General features: G+C 41.0%; 1 protein-coding gene across 1 annotated transcript; it reads right to left on the bottom strand.

Annotated features, from left to right (window-relative positions):
- Positions 1 to 20703: 20703 nt before the first annotated feature.
- Positions 20704 to 21942, bottom strand: LOC125780960 (mucin-2-like; the record flags this gene model as incomplete). Its single annotated transcript, XM_049463323.1, has 1 exon — positions 20704 to 21942. A coding segment is annotated over one exon (1152 nt), but the record flags the coding sequence as incomplete, so codon positions are not given.
- Positions 21943 to 22182: the final 240 nt, after the last annotated feature.

Below are 22182 nucleotides of genomic sequence, written 5' to 3'. Positions count from 1 at the left end.
CAGAATATGTTATTAATTATGTCATAAAGTAATTAAATAGTACAGCACCAAAATGTTGAAATCGGAGTAGAAACTATGGACTGGTTTTGAACTGTTGTGCTGCTGTGTCTTAATGTTTCACTAATCAGTTTCTTACGACCCCTGCGGGCCTGCGTACTGACCCGTCCCACAGTGACCCTCTCAGGCGTCAGTGTGTCTGCCCCATTCCCGCCCTCACGAGCCTCCATGCAGCTGGACGCCAGCAATCAAGTCGTCAACAATCGGCATGCATAATTAGCAAAGCTCTCCTCCTCCTCATCCTCCTCCTTCTGCTCCCTCCAAAAGAAAAGCTTTTGAGGCGTTTTCCTCCTTGTGGACAAAGCCTCTCTATTAACACACTCTTATCAGAATCTAGGAGAGACTGAAGAAAACCTCAAGAGTGTTTCTGAAAAACCGACAACAAGCAGACACAAACAGATGCTAACATTTTTATTACTATTATTTTTGGGTTTTACATTAACTTATACCCCATAACCTTATTATCTTGTAACCCCATATACAGTGATATAAAAAAGGTTGGGCATTTCTGATCATTTTCCTGATTTTCCTTTATAAATAATTGGTTGTTTGGATCAGCAATTTCATTTAAATAAATCATATAGCAGATGAACACAGTGATATTTGAGAAGTAAAAGTTTATAGGATTTACAGAATGTGTGCAATATTTTTTTTATCAAAATTAGGCAGGTGCATAGCAGGTGCATAAATTTGGACCCCCTTGACATTTCATTTGTTTAAATACATTTAGCACTAATTTTTGGAAAACAATTTTTTCGGTAAGCTCATTGACCCTTGACCTACATACACAGGTAAATACATAGGGAGGAAATGGAAGAACCACAGGCACAGTTTTAGTTAAGACCCAAAGTGGCAGTACAAGAAAAATCTCAGATAATCAGAGCAGAAGGATGGTGAGAACAGTCATAGTCAACCCACAGATCAGCTCCAAAGACCAACATCATCTTGCTGCAGATGGAGTCACTGTGCATCGTTTAACTATTCAGTGCACTTTACACAAGGAAAGGCTGTATGGGAAAGTAATGTAGATGAAGCCTTTTCTGCACCACAAACAGAGTAGCTTGAGGTACGCTAAAGCACATTTGGACAAGACAGCTTCATTTTGGATTAAGGTGCTGTGGACTGATGAAACTAAAATTGAGTTATTTGGTATGCATGGTGGAAAAAGAACACAGCATTCCAAGACAAACACTTGCCACACACAGTTAAATTTGGTGGCAGTTCCATCATGCTGTGGGGCTGTGTGACCAGTGCAGGTACCCAGGTATCTCACTCCCCAGACCCGAATGTTACTGAAAATCTGTGGTGTGATTTAAAGCAGGCTGTTCATGCTCAGAAACCATCAAACCTGACTGAACTGGAGGTGTTTTGTAAAGAAGAATGGTCCAAAATACCTCCAACCAAAAGCCAAAACTCTCATTGGAAGCTACAGGAAGCATTTAGAGGCTGTTATTTCTGCAAAAGGAGGATTTACTGAATATTGATGTATTTTTTTTTGTTGGGGTGCCCAAATGTATGCACCTTCTTAATTCTGTTTAAAGAATTATTGCACACTTTCTGTAAATCCTATAAACTTCATTTTACTTCTCAAATATCTCTGTGTTCATCTGGTATATGATATATTTAAGCTGATCTGAACAACTGATGATTTATAAAAGAAAATCATGAAAATTCTCAGGGGTGCCTAAACCTTTTCATACCGCTGTGTGTTTAATGGGGCTTCATCACTCTGCATCCCACACTTAATTTCACCTAAATATGTTCAATGGAGATTCATTACTCCAACTCTTCATCAATGAGTTCAATGGGGCTTCATCATTCCACAACTCATGTTAACTAATCCAATTTTTTTAAAGGAGCTTATCGTTCCAATTCATCCCAAAAGTGACTTATCCCAAAAAGCTGTTTAGCAGGGTTACATCACACCAATTTATCCCAAAGGTGTTCAATGAGGCTTTATAATGGCAACTCATCCCAAAGGTGCCCAATGGAGCTCCATACCTCCAACTCATCCCAAAGGTGCCCAATGGAGCTCCATACCTTCAACTCATTCCAAAGGTGCCCAAATGGAGCTCCATATCTCCAACTCTTTCCAAAGGTGCCCAATGGAGCTCCATACATCCAACTCATCCCAAAGGTGCGTAATGGAGCTCCATACCTCCAACTCTTTCCAAAGGTGCCTAATAAGGTCATATCACCCCAACTTATCTCAGACATGTTCAGTGGGACTTTACAGTCCAAATTGTTTAATGATCATTGCTGTAGCCAAAGGTGTAGTACATTACAGTGTTTTAACAGAACATGTTATATATAGAATAAGACTAAAGCACTGGTGGGAACTGGTGGGTTTAACTGCATGTGTTCCTTTCTGGGTCATTGGAGGCCTCATGACCAAAGCTAGTCTGATTTCACCTAAAAGGCCTCATACACACATACACCATTAATGAAGTGAAATTTCCATTGAGAAGCCAACAGCTGATTTCTATATGCTAACCCCCATGCCCCCCCCCCCCCCCACCCAAGCTTATCTAGGTCACTGCCCCTTACATTCGCACCTCAAGATAAAATAGCCAGACACACACAGACACCAATTGACCTGATTACATGCCACTCCATGGACAGACTGATGGCTAATCACCCCCCCAGACTGACCCACCACATTATTTAAATCATCACCATTTGCTGACTGTCCCAACGCTCCAGCTCTCAGCTTTTCTCATTTAATCTACATTTTTTAAAATATTAATCTTCCAGTAAATATATAATATATATACAGCTCTGGAAAAAATAAGAGACCACTTAAAAACCTACGAGTTTCTTTGATTTTACCAAATTGAAAACCTCTGGAATATAATCAAGAGGAAGATGGATGATCACAAACCATAAAACCACGCTGCTTGAATTTTTGCACCAGGAGTGGCATTTAGTTATCCTAAAGCAGTGTGTAAGACTGGTGGAGAAGAACATACCAAGATGCATGAAAACTGTGATTAAAAACCAGGGTTATTGCACCAATTATTGATTTCTAATCTTCTAAAACTGTATGAATATTAACTTGTTTTCTTTTTATTATTTAAGGTCTGAAAGCTCTGCATCCTTTTTGTTGTGAAGTTGTGAAGTATTTATTGTAAAGTATTTTCTTGAAGTGAAGTGAAGTTGAACACTGGCCAGCATGCTCATGGCAAGGGGTCACATGGAGGGGACATTTTATTTAGAAATTTGTGCAGCCATTTATCATTCCTCGAGCGACAGTGCTCCGTGTGTACCACAAATATGTCATAAAAAGCATTACCACACACAGTAGACAGCGCAGTGGGTGGAAATTATCATGATTAACAGAGTCTACTAGAATTGTCATTGCGAACAGACAAGCTTGTCTGGCAAAAATAGCACCAACATTCAGTGCAGGCGAAGCCCACACACATATCCCACAAGTTAGTTTATAGTTATTTAGCTTCCATCGCACAGGCTGCCACACATCCCCAAAACATTATCATTCTGCCACATGTTAAAAAATTGGAGAGAAGTTCATTTAATGAATTGCTGTGGCCTTTTTTAATATATATTTGATCCCTGAAAAGGTTCTGTTTGACCTTGTGTTGGACTTTGACCAGTATTTATTTATTTAAAATGTTTTATAATCATATTTGACTATACACACGCACACATCACTTATCAGTGTGCTGCAGACGTCTGTGAGCTGATAATTAACTTAGCACGTTGACACAGGTGAGCAGGACTGCAAATTGATTACAAGACTAGCAGAGCAAAACACACACACAGACACACACACACACACACACAGTTAATGTGTTGGGGTCAGTTTGTTTGCTGAGGCTGTTCTTTCTGTCAGTCTTATCTCCATTCCTCTCTCTGTCTGTCTGTCTGTCTGTCTGTCTGTCTCTCTTGATATGTGATAGAAGTATGGCTTTAATTGGTGGTGGGGGGATCTGTGCTCTTGATCGTTCCTGCTTTTGTCTTTGTCTCTTTGTCCTGCCCTGGATCACTTCTGAAACAAGCTGACAGTTGCATCAGTGTGTGTGTGTGTGTGTGCGTGTGGCCTTAGGCCTCTCTCCAGTCTCACAGAAACCTCTCAGATGCTGCTGTCTCAGCTGTGTGTGTGTATGCATGTATGTACATATGTACAAGAACACGTATACAGTACTAGTCAAAGTTTGAACACAACCTTTTTTATTCAATGTTTTCATTTTTTCATTTCCCCTACATTACAAATAAATACCAAAGTAATCCACACTATGAAGGAACACATGAGGACTTATGTAATAAACATGACAAGTCTAAAAACAAACCAAAATTTTAGGCAGGCTCTTAACTGGGGAGCTTTTAATTAGCAGTTTCTGAGGCTGGTAACTCTTGAAAACTCTTGGTCTTCCTTTTCTGGGGCGGTCCTGATAAGAGCCTGTTTCTTCATATCATTTTTTTTGGTCTTTGTGACTGCATTTGGGGATACTTTTAAACTTTTTAAAATTGTTGGATTGACTCATTTCTTAAAGTATTTTTCTTTACTTAGTTGAGAAGTTTTAAGATTTGCTTCTTATAATATGGATTAGAACATTACTCAAATAGGGCTGTTTACTGTAGAACAACTCTACCTCTTCACAACTTTACAACTGATGCTCTCAGACACATTAAGAAGCAAGGAATTCAAGTAATTAACTCTTGACAAGTTCAGCACAGCTGTTAACTGAAATCCATTCCTGATGACGACCTTATATTATCTCATAAAGCTGAGAAAATGCCAAGATTTGGAAAACTGTCATTCCAGCAAGAGGCGCTACTTTGAAGATTCTGAATTTTAAAATATATTCTGGCTTGTTTAACTCTTTTTGTTTCCTAATTTTTTTTCCTAAAAAAAAAAAAACACTAAATTTGTGTGCCAAACTTTTGATTGATAATGTATATATATTTTTAGTGACTGGATTCAACTTTTTAAAGTTGCTCACACTGCTGAAACACATATACAAATGGATTGGAATTGATTGGAGGATGGAAATTACGTTACTTCTCTTCCCAAAGTTACAACAAGGCCAGCAAGATAAAAATATAAATATAAAAAAAGAATAAGAAATACTAAATGTACAATACAACAAGGTCACAGATATAGACATACGTGAGACAAAAGACACAAGACAATAGTGCAATAGTGATGGGGGGGGGGGTTAAAGATGGAATGACAGTAGCATTGTAAACAGAACAGAACCCGTAAAAACATTTGTGCAAATAGAAGAATAAAGCTTAAGACTGGTAGGGTGAATGAGTGCATACAGTTCTTAAAAGTTCACAGTTTTATGGGGAATTAAAGTGAGTATGAGTGCATTCTGACATAGGTGTCTTTCTTGTCCCAGCCAAATTATTGCTAACTAAATAGGACAAAATGAAGCTATTGGTAGCATGCCTTATGCTAGATATAGCGAAGCAAGGTACAAAGCCCCCCAACATTGAGATCAGTGAGTTGAGAAGGTGGGGATGCGGCGGGTTGGTAATCCTCCTCGACCTCACTAACACTCTTGAAGAATGCAATCAAATTCTTACAGCAAATGTTCCAAATCTAGTAAAGGCTTTCCTTAATAGTAAAGACAGTTACTCCAACAAAAGCAGTATAAACCTTTGATGATACTTTTGATTTCAGAAAAAAAGGATGAATAAAAAACGTGCCCCAGTACCAGTCCATATACGTTTTATATGTACAGATAGACACCCACAGTACATCTGAGAACATCAACAGTACAGTTTTTAGTTTAAAGTGACAGAAGCCTCTTTCTCTATCACTCTATCACTCTCTCTCTCTCTCTCTCTCTCTCTCTCTCTCAGTACCACACTCTCTATTTTTTTCTGTTTGAATTTTCCATTAGCGTTTGCAAAGATAGAGGTTGCGTTGCTTCCTGCCACTGTGAGAGCAACAACCACAGCAGCTACCAGAGTATTAATAACACACACACACACACACACACACACACACACACACACACACAGCTCAGCTGCTGCAAGCTCTTTTGGTCTTTCTGACTTTTTCCATGCTGCAGTGAACCCGCAGCGTTACTGACTGCAGCACCTTCACAACACACACACACACACGCACACAAACTCACACACACACACACACTGTCGAGGAACTATAATGGATGTTTCATATTGTATTGTTTCATACTGTAAACATACAGCCTGTAAACGGTGTGACACACACACACGGACAGATGTTGCCACTGTCTGAATTATGACTTCTCACATTAACATTGCTTACACACATGTAGCCTACCTCTGCATTTACAGCCTGATAACAGACACACTCACACACAACTGCACAGATGCAATCACCCTGCAATTACATCGTTTTGCAGTGAAAAGGGAAAATCCAACGATTTGTGAAATTTTCAGCACACGTTTCAATGACAAAATAGCACCACTCCTTATCCCTATAATTGTATCCTCTAAACTACCATTCCATCTCCAGTTACTAATTCCAATAGTTAGTTTTTTTCTGTGCTAATATGGACACATTTTTATGTTTTTATGTACATTTTAAGTCAGTTTTAAAACTTTATTCTGCTGTATCATCAGAAGACAGAGTTACAATTTGGAATGAAGTGATTGACGGCCTCAGCATTAACAGACACTGTCTGTACAGTTTTTTTTTCAGTATGACAGCATGAAGTTTTAGCATAAAATGGTCAGTGTGATTTAATTTGTTCTTAGCCAGCCAGATAATGTTACTTTCTACTCAGTCTTAAACAGCACTCTTGTCACATTTATTTTCTGGTCTTGGATTGAGTCCAAATACACTTTAGAACATTACTTTATCTTCCATTAATTGTCTCTAGTGAGTGCGGACTCTCACATAGCAGCTCAGGGTTTAAACAGGACTGTAGTAGCTTAGGTTTATCTCAGTGGAAAACACAGTAGACAGAGCTGAGCTCCAGATCTGTAAGGGTTACACTTCCAAACACTGGGGTGCAATTTTTTTCTTCTCCTAAAAACTAGTAAAACCCTTTAAGCACCCAGTATGACATCAGGCCAACCTGCCAAACTGATGTGAAAACAGTGGAGAGCTAAAGTTCAGCAACCTAGCTGCTGTTAAAGTAGTTGATGTTAGAGGATCTTAATTCTTCAGAAAGGGGGCAGGTGCTGCAGCAATTAATTATTATTTTTGATTCCTTAATTCCTCTGAACTTGGAACTGAAATTGCCTGTTATTTAATTTTTCCACTTCACATTAGATGTTGCAGTCTTTGCTGTCTATTGCACCATTAAAGGTGGAGCTTGCTGGCTACTAAGTTGAATTACTAGCATTTTTTTTTTATTTATTTATCATTTTTATTTTTTTAAGAAAATGGTAATAAAATATTGAAATGATACATTATTCTATGGTTATATATTGCATATCTTAATTTTTATCAAATAAAGCAGTTAATTGTTTTTTATTTTAACTGTTTCATTTGTGGGTTTCTTTGGTTGATTGTGTTGGCATCTTGCCACTGACCCTATTAAAAACTTGGTGGAATTTGCCTTTAACCTACAGACACACTCATATACAAATAACTTACTATCTCATCTATGTTTTTTTTACTGTGTGTGTGTCTTTTAATTCACAATAGCATGTTGGCTTGGTGAAAGCAAACGTACACCCACACATACACATACACTACCCCAAGTGTGGAACCTCCAATGGAATGGTTCCCATCACGGTTAGTTAGTTAGTGTGTGAGTGTGTGAGAATGGGGAGTGTTTTGTTTGACCTGGCAGTGATAGTATCATCTCTCTTTCTCACTCCCTGTCGACTCTGTCTCCTCGTAGTCTGCCTTCACATCTGGAACAGCCATCACAAACACACACACACACACACACACACACACACACTACATGTAGAGATGTCGCATACAGTATATACAGTAAATCCTGTACAGCCGTATCCCCTTACTGATACCTGTACACCCTATACCATCACTGATACTTGTACACCCTATACCCTCACTGATACCTGTATCACCCCTATACACTCACTGATACCTGTACACCCTATACCCTCACTGATACCTTTACACCTCTATACCCTCACTGATACCTGTATCACCCCTATACCCTCACTGATACCTTTACACCCCTATACCCTCACTGATACCTGTATCACCCCTATACACTCACTGATACCTGTATCACCCCTATACACTCACTGATACCTGTATCACCCCTATACCCTCACTGATACCTGTATCACCCCTATACCCTCACTGATACCGGTACACCCTATACACTCACTAATATCTGTACACCCCTATACCCTCACTGATACCTGTACACCCCTATACCCTCACTGATACCTGTATCACCCCTATACCCTCACTGATACCTGTATCACCCCTATACCCTCACTGATACCTGTACACCCCTATACCCTCACTGATACCTGTATCACCCCTATACCCTCACTGATACCTGTATCACCCCTATACCCTCACTGATACCTGTATCACCCCTATACCCTCACTGATACCTGTATCACCCCTATACCCTCACTGATACCTGTATCACCCCTATACCCTCACTGATACCGGTATCACCCCTATACCCTCACTGATACCTGTATCACCCCTATACCCTCACTGATACCTGTATCACCCCTATACCCTCACTGATACCTGTATCACCCCTATACCCTCACTGATACCTGTACACCCTATACCCTCACTGATACCCGTACACCCTATACCCTCACTGATACCTGTATCACCCCTATACCCTCACTGATACCTGTACACCCTATACCCTCACTAATATCTGTACACCCCTATACCCTCACTGATACCTGTACACCCTATACCCTCACTGATACCTGTATCACCCCTATACCCTCACTGATACCTGTATCACCCCTATACCCTCACTGATACCTGTATCACCCCTATACCCTCACTGATACCTGTATCACCCCTATACCCTCACTGATACCTGTACACCCATATACCCTCACTGATACCTGTATCACCCCTATAACCTCACTGATACCTGTATCACCCCTATACCCTCACTGATACCTGTATCACCCCTATACCCTCACTGATACCCGTACACCCTATACCCTCACTGATACCCGTACACCCTATACCCTCACTGATACCTGTATCACCCCTATAACCTCACTGATACCTGTATCACCCCTATACCCTCACTGATACCTGTATCACCCCTATACCCTCACTGATACCTGTATCACCCCTATACCCTCACTGATACCTGTATCACCCCTATACCCTCACTGATACCTGTATCACCCCTATACCCTCACTGATACCTGTATCACCCCTATACCCTCACTGATACCTGTATCACCCCTATACCCTCACTGATACCGGTATCACCCCTATACCCTCACTGATACCTGTACACCCTATACCCTCACTGATACCTGTACACCTCTATACCCTCACTGATACCTGTATCACCCCTATACACTCACTGATACCTGTACACCCCTATACCCTCACTGATACCTGTACACCCTATACCCTCACTGATACCTGTACACCCTATACCCTCACTGATACCTGCACACCCCTTTACCCTCAATGATACCTGTACACCCTATACCCTCACTGATACCTGCACACCCCTTTACCCTCAATGATACCTGTACACCCTATACCCTCACTGATACCTGTACACCCCTATACCCTCACTGATACCTGCACACCCCTTTACCCTCAATGATACCTGTACACCTATATACCACTGATACCTGTACACCCCTATACCCTCACTGATACCTGTACACCTCTATACCCTCACTGATACCTGTATCACCCATATACCACTGATACCTGCACACCCCTTTACCCTCAATGATACCTGTACACCCTATACCCTCACTGATACCTGTACACCCCTATACCCTCACTGATACCTGCACACCCCTTTACCCTCAATGATACCTGTACACCTATATACTCTCACTGATACCTGTACACCTCTATACCCTCATTGATACCTGTAGACTCCTATACCCTCAATGATACCTGTATCACCTGTATACTCTCAATAATACCTTTATCACCACTCTGACTTTACTAAAGAGCAGAGGACACTGAGTAATTAATCTCTATCTCCATGTAAATGACTCATCTATCCGTCCATCACTAGTTTTCTTTATCTTTCCACACAGTCCCTTATTCTACACAATTTTCTCTCTCATTCTTGGTTGTTTCTCTATCTCTCGCTCTCTCTCTGGATATGTTTGTTAGCACAGTGCATGGATGAATGGATATGGGCGCCAGTCTGAGAGAGCGTGTGTGTGTGTGTGTGTGTGTGTGTGTGTGTAGAGGGGATCTGATAAGGGATGAGGGTGTTGTTTAGAGAAGAGTGGGAAAATCTCAGTGAACCTTGCAGGCCATGGTTAAACTGTGGGAAAACCTGGTGCTTGTCATTCATGCAGCACAGTATTGGTATTATTTCTAGGAAAGTAATAGAAATAGTAGCAATAGAAGTGACTGACAACCCTGGCTGGAACATACTGTCTGCATTACATGGCGTAGCTGATTTGAAATTGGGCTATCAGGCTAACTGTCTATTTAATCATAGGTTATTTATACTGCCGTCAACATGAACATTTTATGCACACTCTTTTTAGAGAGCTCGGTAATGTATTTGCAGTTTTCAGTGACAAAAACACAGCATTTCTACTGCTTAGTTCAGAAGATAGATAACTTTTTTTTAGATTACTTCACAATGGTGCTTGAAAGTTTGTGAACCCTTTAAAATGTTCTAAATTACTGCATAAATATGATCTAAAACATTATCAGATTAAAAAAAAGTAGGTAAAGAGAGTCAAGTTAAACAAATTATACAAAAATATTATACATAGTCATTAGTTTTTGAGGGAAATGGTCCAGTATTGCATATTTGTAACACACACACAAAATAAAACAATTAAAAAAGCCTATCTTATTATAAATGAAATCCCACTATGTTGATTATTACTTAAATTGGTTATATAATTTTACATTAAATTACTAAACATTTTAGTATTAAAAAGAAAAAAGGGCATGGGTCTATTAAATAAATAGACAAGTCTGGCTTTGCATCTAATCTGTTCTTAGCTGCAAATTTGACAACATTGGCTCAATTTCTATAGAATTGTTCAAAAGAAATTTCTTTGTAAACCCCACAACATGCATATTTTCAGAAAAAATTCAGATTTTTGAAAATACTGAAATTCTGATTCTCATTCAGCAATTGTTATAAGGACAATCTGCTCCTAAAAGTGCTATTCTTTTGGCAGTGCTTCCCTACATGTAGTAGTAACATTTGGACATTTAGACAGAGTGTACAGTCCTGTATACGAGGGCTAAGAGAGGGAGTAACGGAACAGGGACAGATAAGTTTATCAGGGGCAAGTGTCTATTCACACTGTCATGCTTGACCTTTGACCTGTGGCCTGGTCATAAACGTTGGCCCCTAGACGTGGAGTTGAGTGTTCGGCCGTGTGTGAAACGAACGCTTAGGAGGGAGACAGAAAGCAATGATCCACCAATCAGCAAAACATCAGAGATAACGGCCTCAGAATAACATTTCACACAGTCAGACTGCACAACAGGTCAATACATCATATAGACTAAGTAACCACACACACACACACACACCCACCAAGTGCTGTAAACAACACACAGTCTGAACCAGCTATTCCATTCAACTCCAAACTTTCCTGATCCAAAGCTCCCCCTACAGGGAAAAGCACAAAATTGCAGACATATTCCCACACTGCATGCACTAAAGCACAGGGACACTTGATCTACACACATTTATAGATAAAAAACACTGACATAAAAGCAGATTTTCACACAATTTACATACAGCTCTGGAAAGAAAAATGATGAGTTTCTTTGATTTTACCAAATTAAAAACCTCTGGAATATAATCAAGAGGCAGATGGATGATCACAAACCATCAAACTAAGCTGAACTGTCTGAATTTTTACACCAGGAGTGGCATAAAGTTATTCAAAAGCAGTGTGTAAGACTGGTGGAGGAGAACATGCCAAGATGCATTAAACTTAAATTAAACTTGATTAAAAACCAGGGTTATTGCACCAAATATTATTTCTGAACTAAAACTTTATGAATATTATTATGAGAATTATAAAGGGTTTATAAATGGTTTACAATTAGTTTATTAATTGTTACTAATTAGGTTGTAAATGCCTTAAAATCATTAATGATCAGTTATAACACATATGTAGAAAGGGAAACAATGACCTGTTGTTTGCCAAATAGTGAACCCACAGCCATTTTATTATATTTTATTATATTGTAAGGCATTTACAACCTAATTTATAACCGTTATTAAACTAATTGTAAACCATTTATAAACCCTTTATAAAGGTAGTCTTATTTTAAAATGGTACCGAATATTAACTTGTTTTCTTTGCATTATTTGAGGTCTGAAAGCTTTGCATCTTATTTGTTATTTCAGTCATTTCTTATTTACTGCAAATAAATGCTCTAAATGACAATATTTGTATTTGGAATTTGGGAGAAACATTGTCTGTAGTTTAAAGAATAAAACAACAATGTTCATTTTACTCAAACATCTACCTATAAAAAGCAAAATCAGAGAAACTGATTCAGAAACTGAAGTGCTCTCTTAGTTTTTTTCAGTATCTGGTGTGACCCACCTTTGCAGCAATAACTGCAACTTAAAGTTTCTTGTCCCAATTGATCAGTTCTGCGCATTAGACAAGAAGGATTTTAGTTCATTCTCAATGTTATGTTTTGGGTTTCCTAACACTATCTGCTATGATTTGGCCATCTTCATTTTTTTTTCTCCTATAATGCTTCTATTTCTGCCATGGCCCAGCCACAGCAAAACAGGCCCAAGCTAAAATACTACCAACACCATGTTTCACAGTGGAAAGTTTATTATGCTATTATTACTACAATACCTTTCTGGTTTATCTATGTGATCTGTGTGTACTGATCTACAACCGCAGCACAGCAGTGCCAATATTACACGTTAAAACACTTCCTCTCGTGTATTATTGCTAAAGCATAATTGTAATTGTAATAGAAAATATAAACAAATATTTAAGTAAATCTGCAAATGTCAAAATATAGTTAAAAAAATCATAAAATTTGCTCTTTCCTAAACTTTATTCCACTCACATCTGATCATCATCCCATTGATAGAAAATACCTGATTGGTATAGGGTATAGTGTTCCAGGCAAGCCAGCTGTCCAAGTGCAGCGATTTGAACCACAATAGACTATTGCCAATAGTTTGTATTGCCAATAGAATAGGACGCTCTAGAGCAGAAAAAACATGTTCCTGGCACCATGCCTTATGCCAGCCATGGGCTATAGGGGTAAAGCATTGAACTCAATGGCCCCAGCATTGAGCTGTGGAGCAATAAAACTGTGTATTATGGAATAATGGTGCTCGCTCTCTATCTTTACTCATTAAACAACAGGAGAAGAAAACAAACCGGCGTTGGACCAAAATCCAAATTCAATTTGTTTTCTTACACACTGCAAAGCAGTATGGGAACTGCCAATTCTGTATCTACTGTAACTGTAGATTAACTCTAATTTATACACAGAAATAAAAGTATTCTGAGGGAAATCTGTTTCACCTCAAATGCACTTCTACAAACCAATCAATGTCAAGTTTATGGAGATGCAGCCCACATAAGATGACAACAGGATGTAGCAAAGTTCCTCAGTGTGTCACTAAACTGTGATGTGAAACCCAAACTAACAGGACCAAATGTATCCAATGTAAAAAACAACAACTTTGGTTTGGATTCAAGACTTTTAGACATGAAAAAGTTCACATATTTTTGTTCATATAATAATAATAGACAATGTTAACACCAGTACACCAGCATGGTCCATCACTAAAAGAGGGGTTTCTGATAAAGAGGCCGGGGAGTGTGCTCAGTACCTGCAGATAAGCGATTAGGTTTTAGCAGCATGCACACGTGAGCTCAGCAGCTGACAGTACTGAAAGAAGACGATCCACTGGATCTTGAATAGAAGCTACATTGGTATTATTTTGGACATGTGTTTTGAAGCTCCAGCCAGTCCTTTGATTCGCAAGTAAAAGTGTGAGCAGACAAGTGTAAAAGTGTAGGCTGAACGTTAAGATAAGAACATCTGCTGTGATAATGTCAGTGGGAAGCGGCATTAATGCAAACAGCAGTGCCTCGCTCCGGCCTTCGCTACAGCTAAGAATAGCTAGAGTTAGCTTTACACACATAAATCTCAGCCTACAAGGGTTCTTAAACCATTTAGAGCATCATAAAATTTTCACACGTGTCCTTAAAGTAGATAAAGAGAACCCAGTTAAAAAAATCTGAAAATAAATATATGCTTGGTCATTTACTTATTGAGGAAAATGATCCAATATAACATAGGTATGAGTGAAAAAAGTATTTGAACCTCTAGGATAAGCAGTTAGTTTGAAGCTAAAATTAGAGTCAGTTAATGTAAGGAAACCCACCAACATCCCAGAGTTGATGCTGTTCTGTAAAATTTCTCCAATTCGGTATGCAGGACTGATCAACAGTTACCGGAAACGTTTAGTTGCAAATATTACTGCAAAGGTGGATCACACCAGTCACTGAAAGCAAAGGTTTTTGCCACTCACAAATATGTAATATTAAATCATTTTCCTCAATAAATGAATGACCAAGTGCAATATGTTTGTCTCATTTGTTTAACTGGGTTTTCTTTATCTACTTTTTAAAATCTGATGATGTTTTAGGTTATAGTTATGCAGAAATACAGAAAATTCAAACTTTCAAGCACCACTGTATAATCTATAATAGACAAATTTGCTTCTATTGACTTTACTGATGCTATGGTTCTTCTAGGACTGAATGCAATCAAATCCTCCTCGCAGCAATGTTTCATTTTTCATGCATGTTCCAACATCAAATACAAAGCCTTCCCACAGCTTTTACTGCAGCAAAATAAGGGACAAACTAACATCACTGTTTTTTATAGTAAATATAAAAAACACTGTGGCCAGTAGCCAGAGGTTTCTGATACAGTGCATTAAATGACCCTTTATGATCACAGTGTACTCATTTTCTGATAATGTGCCATGTCATAAAGCGTGAATCATCTCAGACTGGTTTATTGAACAGGACAATGAGTACACTGTACTGGAATGTTCTCCACAGAACTGTACTCACCAGATCTCAATCCAATAGAGCACCTTTGGGATGGGATGGGATGTGGTGCAACAGGACATTTGCATCATAGATGTGCAGCCGACAAATCTGCAGCAACTGCATGATGCTATCATGTCAATATGGACCAGACTCTCTGAGGAATGTTTCCAGTACCTTGTTGAATCTATGCCATGAAGGATTAAGGCAGTTCTGAAGGCAAAAGTTGGTCCAACCTGGTACTAGCAGGGTTTACCTAATAAAGTGGCCGGTGAGTGTATGTAAAAATGCAAACACACATCGCTTAATAATTCCAAGTGATCCCTATAGACCTACTGCCAAATAAGACTCTCTGGAGCAGATAGCGAACATGCCAAATGCTAGGAGTGGAGTAGTGGGGTTTAAAGCCCCTAGCATCTTTTCCAGGCCTGTTACCCCCCCCCCCCCCCTTAATAGAACTCCCCTATCATTAGCATTAGCCACAAAAGGTGGATAAAGACTGGAACATGTCTGCTGCAATACATGAAGTCAGTTGCACCGCTTTACAAACTGCTGCTGAGGTAATATCACTGGGTAGCCAGCATAGTCGAAGGAAAGCACAGCAACCAAGCTCTAATACACCTGTGCTGATAAACATTACATCACATGATCATCCAATGACATCCTGACCTCACTAAAATTCTTACCACTGAATACAACCAAATCCTCAATTCAATGCTCCAGAATGTAATAGAAAGGCTTTTTTGGAAAGTAGAAACAGTTACTCCAACAAAAACAAAAAAATCAGATTTTTTTCGGCCACATTTGGGGTAAATTCGATTTTTCACTTTAATGGATCTCAGCTGGTCGGTGGGTTGGGCTGTCGGAAGTGCTTTGGGTTGACGCATCTGTCAGCAATTTATAACGCAGCACACGAGGAGGAGTGCAGCCTAGTTAGTGCTTCAACGCAAGCATAAAAAAAGCACAGAAGGGGATACACACACACACACACACGCACACACACCGGGTGTAACAGTGCTGAGCCTCATTCGCCTCCTCCCTTCCCCCCTGCTAGGAGACCCACAGCTGCGCAAGCCAGGTGCGTTCCACCCCAACACACACACACATATATATACACACACACACTCACTTCCACCCACCAACGGCCCCAGCAGGAAATGCCTAATACCCGTTTTAGAATGATGCCACTGTGCCAGTGTGACAGGGTGCCCATCCCCGTAGGGACCAGCGCCTGGAGACTGTCGCTACAGAGACCAGCGCCTGGAGACTGTCGCTAGGGAGGCTGGAGACCAACGCCTGGAGACTGCTGAAGGCTTCTTCAGAGAAACCCAAAGGCCTGGTGAAACACAGTAGCCATAAAACTCTGAATCTACAATAAATACATAGTTATACAGTGTATATCTAACAGTGTCGATCCCAATGCTGAAGACAATCCATTGTGCTTATTATGAAAATACTCATTATACAGTACATTATAAAACAATACAAAATGTACAATACAAAATTATCTGCCGGCAGATAAACTAAACTGAAACTGTAATATGTTAGGGCAATTGCACCCCTCAAAATACAGGCCAGAGTCCGCACATACAAGGTTGTTTTGGTAATTGGCCTGAAAGTCCAAACTGTTTAGAAAAGTCCTTTCACACTGCAAAAGAACTGGATCATGGTTCAGTAGACTGGACTGTGACAAGATCTTTTGGTCAGACCAAACTCTGATCCTTTAGTCTAGATCGTGGTTTGCACCCCCTTTCATACCTAATACTTTGGTTCGGACTGAAATGTTTGAAAGTCTAGGCCAAACAAGCTAGTTAAGAAAACACACTTAAATAAAGCTCAAATATCTACAATCTTGTTTAATGGGTGTTGACGTTCTGTTCATTTCTTGTAACTAGTATCTGAATCATATTCTGATAAGGTTTCAACCACAGGCATTTACATTTGGCCATCAAATGTGTCTCTGGTTAGTCTAACAGAAATCCAAATGATCATTTATTATGCAGTAATTATTACTAATGTTTCATACTGGAAGGAGATTTATTTCTATTAGGTAATACAACTTCTTCTAGTACAACTTATTTTGGTACAATTACAGTGTAGATCCCCATGCTGAAGACAATCCATTTGTGCTTATTATGGAAATAGTCATTATACAGTAAATTAGAAAACAATACAAAATGCTCTTCCAGCATATAAACTACAGTAAAACTGTAACATGTTAGGGTCTTGGTAACTGGTCTGAAAGTCTAAGATGTTTATAAAAGTGCTTTCACATGGCACAATAACTGGATCATGGTTCAGTAGATCCGGACCAAGACCATATATTTTGGTCTGACCAAACGCTGGTGCTTCCAGGAGCTTCAGTTGTATTAAGTAGAGTTGTGGTTGTACTGGAAGGAGCTTCAGTTGTATTAGGTGGAGTTGTGGTTGTACTGGAAGGAGCTTCAGTTGTATTAGATGGAGTTGTGGATGTGCTGGAAGGAGCTTCAGTTGTATTAGATGGAGTTGTGGTTGTACTGGAAGGTGCTTCAGTTGTATTAGGCGGAGTTGTGGTTGTACTGGAAGGTGCTTTAGTTGTATTAGATGGAGTTGTGGTTGTACTGGAAGGTACTTCAATTGTATTAGATGGAGTTGTGGTTGTACTGGAAGGAGCTTCAGTTGTATTAGATGGAGTTGTGGTTGTACTGGAAGGAGCTTCAGTTGTATTAAGTAGAGTTGTTGTTGTACTGGAAGGTGCTTTAGTTGTATTAGATAGAGTTGTGGTTGTACCTGAAGGAGCTTCAGTTGTATTAGGTGGAGTTGTGGTTGTACTGGAAGGAGCTTCAGTTGTATTAGGTGGGGTTGTGGTTGTACTGGAAGGAGCTTCAGTGGTAGTAGATGGAGTTGTGGATGTGCTGGAAGGAGCTTCAGTTGTATTAGATGGAGTTGTTGTTGTACTGGAAGGTGCTTCAGTTGTATTAGGCGGAGTTGTGGTTGTACTGGAAGGTGCTTTAGTTGTATTAGATGGAGTTGTGGTTGTACTGGAAGGGGCTTCAGTTGTATTAGATGGAGTTGTGGTTGTACTGGAAGGAGCTTCAGTTGTATTAGATGGAGTTGTGGTTGTACTGGAAGGAGCTTCAGTTGTATTAGATGGAGTTGTGGTTGTACTGGAAGGTGCTTTAGTTGTATTAAGTAGAGTTGTGGTTGTACTGGAAGGTGCTTTAGTTGTATTAGATGGAGTTGTGGTTGTACTGGAAGGAGCTTCAGTTGTATTAGATGGAGTTTTGGTTGTACTGGAAGGTACTTCAGTTGTATTAGGTGGAGTTGTGGTTGTACTGAAAAGTGCTTCAGTTGTATTAGGCGGAGTTGTGGTTGTACTGGAAGGAGCTTCAGTTGTATTAGATGGAGTTGTGGTTGTACTGGAAGGAGCTTCAGTTGTATTAAGTAGAGTTGTGGTTGTGCTGGAAGGAGCTTCAGTTGTATTAGATGGAGTTGTGGTTGTACCGGATGGAGCTTTAGTTGTATTAAGTAGAGTTGTGGTTGTACTGGAAGGAGCTTCAGTTGTATTAGGTGGAGTTGTGGTTGTACTGGAAGGAGCTTCAGTTGTATTAGATGGAGTTGTGGTTGTGCAGGAAGGAGCTTCAGTTGTAGTGGGTGGAGTTGTGGTTGTACTGGAAGGAGCTTCTGTTGTATTAAGTAGAGTTGTGGTTGTGCAGGAAGGAGCTTCAGTTGTATTAGGTGGAGTTGTGGTTGTACTGGAAGGAGCTTCAGTTGTATTAGGTGGAGTTGTGGTTGTACTGGAAGGAGCTTCAGTTGTATTAGGTTGTGGTTGTATGACCCACCCAAAATGGCCGCTCCGGGTCCGTTAAATGGTGCTTTTGTGTTACTATTTGTCGTTTTTTCCGTTTATTTCCTGCAAATATGTGCATCGGAACACCCGTGCACATGTTCTACCACCGCCAGACCCTGCTACAGTGGAGAAACCAGCCAGAAAACACGCTACCGGACGAGGTTCTGCAGACGCTACTTCAGCTTAGCCTGCTAAGAGACCCAGGCCGCCAGCCCGCGGTGTTTCCTGACGCCGGAGCCCAGCGGAAGTGTCATCGCAAGCGGTGCGAGCATAAGTGGAAGCGCGGAAAGAGAGCCGGGATCCGCGCGAGGCTAAAGGCTAGTCCTAGCTGGCCGGCTATACTATCGCTCTTTCTTGCAAACGTCTGTTCCCTTGACAATAAACTGGACTACATCCGACTCCAGCGAACTACCCAGCGTGAGTTCAGAGACTGCTGTGTTTTGGTTTTTGTGGAATCGTGGCTTAACGACAACATTCCGGACAGCGCCATTCAGCTAGCCGGGCTAACCGCGTTCAGAGCCGATAGGAGCGCGGCTCTATCCGGGAAGACCCGCGGTTGAGGCGTGTGTGTTTACATCAACACAGAATGGTGTAACAACGCTGTGACTGTCGCCAAACACTGCTCTCCGCTGGTGGAGTTCCTGATAGTCAAGTGCAGACCTTTTTATTTAGTACGGGAGTTCTCCGCCGTGCTAATAGCTGCTGTCTACATTCCACCCAGCGCTAGCATTGGTGCTAATGCTAAAAAGGCTCTGTGTGAACTCTATCGGACTATCAGCGATCTGCAAAACAAACACCCAGACGGACTGTTTATTATCGCCGGAGATTTCAACCACGCAAATCTCAAGTCAGTGCTCCCTAAATTCCACCAACATGTGAACTTTGCAACGAGAGGAGCGAGCGCGTTGGATCTTGTTTACACAAACATCCCCAGCGTGTACCGGGCGGAGCCCCGCCCGCACCTCGCTTTCTCGGATCACATGTGTGTTTGGCTGACACCAACATACACACCACTCATCAGACGCTCCAGACCAGTTCAGAAGCAGGTGAAAACCTGGCCGGCAGGCTCCATCTCTGCCCTTCAGGACTGTTTTGAGTGCACTGCATGGGACATGTTTAGGGAGGCTGCTACTGAAGGCGATTCCATTGATTTGGAGGAGTATGCAGCATCAGTCACTGGCTACATCAGCAAGTGTATTGATGATGTCACTATCTCCAAGACCATCACCACACGCCCAAACCAGAAGCCTTGGATGACTGCTGAGGTACGTGCGCTGCTGAGGACCTGCAACTCCGCCTTCAGAGTGGGTGACAAGGTGGCCCTGAGGAAAGCGAGAGCCGACCTGTCAAGAGCTATCAGAGTGGCAAAAAGCGCACACGCCCAGAGAATCCACAGCCACTTCAAGGACACGGGTGACGCGCGGCGCATGTGGCAGGGCATCCAGGCAATCACCAACTACAGGACAATGCCACCGTCCTGTGAACGTGATGCCTCCCTCCCTGATGCCCTAAACAACTTTTATGCACGGTTTGAGGCACAAAACAACACGATGGCGAGAAAGACCATGCCCAAGCCGGGCATGGTCCGGCTTGGGCATGGAAGATGTCCGTGAGAACATCTGTCAGCTGGTCTGCGCACTCCCTGAGCACTCTGCCGGGGATGTTGTCTGGTCCTGCAGCTTTTCGTGGGTTGACTCTGCGCAGAGTGTTCCTCACATCCACTGCAATCAGGCACAACACCTGCTCGTTGTATTAAGTGGAGTTGTGGTTGTACTGGAAGGAGCTTCAGTTGTATTAAGTAGAGTTGTGACTGTACTGGAAGGAGCTTCAGTTGTATTAGATGGAGTTGTGGTTGTACTGGATGGAGCTTCAGTTGTATTAGGTGGAGTTGTGGTTGTACTGGAAGGAGCTTCAGTTGTATTAGGTGGAGTTGTGACTGTACTGGATGGAGCTTCAGTTGTATTAGATGGAGTTGTGGTTGTACTGGAAGGAGCTTCAGTTGTATTAAGTAGAGTTGTGGTTGTACTGGATGGAGCTTCAGTTGTATTAGATGGAGTTGTGACTGTACTGGAAGGAGCTTCAGTTGTATTAAGTAGAGTTGTGGTTGTACTGGAAGGAGCTTCAGTTGTATTAGGTGGAGTTGTGGTTGTACTGGAAGGAGCTTCAGTTGTATTAGATGGAGTTGTGGTTGTACTGGAAGGAGCTTCAGTTGTATTAGATGGAGTTGTGGTTGTTCTGGAAGGAGCTTCAGTTGTATTAGATGGAGTTGTGGTTGTACTGGAAGGAGCTTCAGTTGTATTAGGTGGAGTTGTGGTTGTACTGGAAGGAGCTTCAGTTGTATTAGGTGGGGTTGTGGTTGTACTGGAAGGAGCTTCAGTTGTATTAGATGGAGTTGTGGTTGTACTAGAAGGTGCTTCAGTTGTATTAGATGGAGTTGTGGTTGTACTGGAAGGAGCTTCAGTTGTATTAAGTAGAGTTGTGGTTGTACTGGAAGGAGCTTCAGTTGTATTAGATGGAGTTGTGGTTGTACTGGAAGGAGCTTCAGTTGTATTAGGTGGGGTTGTGGTTGTACTGGAAGGAGCTTCAGTTGTATTAGATGGAGTTGTGGTTGTACTAGAAGGTGCTTCAGTTGTATTAGATGGAGTTGTGGTTGTACTGGAAGGAGCTTCAGTTGTATTAGGTGGAGTTGTGGTTGTACTGGAAGGAGCTTCAGTTGTATTAAGTAGAGTTGTGGTTGTACTGGAAGGAGCTTCAGTTGTATTAAGTAGAGTTGTGGTTGTACTGGAAGGAGCTTCAGTTGTATTAGATGGAGTTGTGGTTGTACTGGATGGAGCTTCAGTTGTATTAGATGGAGTTGTGGTTGTACTGGAAGGAGGTTCAGTTGTATTAGATGGAGTTGTGGTTGTACTGGAAGGAGCTTCAGTTGTATTAAGTAGAGTTGTGGTTGTACTGGAAGGAGCTTCAGTTGTATTAGGTGGAGTTGTGGTTGTACTGGAAGGAGCTTCTGTTGTATTAAGTAGAGTTGTTGTGGTTGTGCAGGAAGGAGCTTCAGTTGTATTAGGTGGAGTTGTGGTTGTACTGGAAGGAGCTTCAGTTGTATTAGATGGAGTTGTGGTTGT

The sequence above is a fragment of the Astyanax mexicanus genome, chromosome 14 (assembly GCF_023375975.1).
Source record: "Astyanax mexicanus isolate ESR-SI-001 chromosome 14, AstMex3_surface, whole genome shotgun sequence".
Classification (NCBI taxonomy): Eukaryota; Metazoa; Chordata; class Actinopteri; order Characiformes; family Acestrorhamphidae; genus Astyanax; species Astyanax mexicanus.
This window is presented reverse-complemented; position numbering and strand designations above follow the sequence as displayed.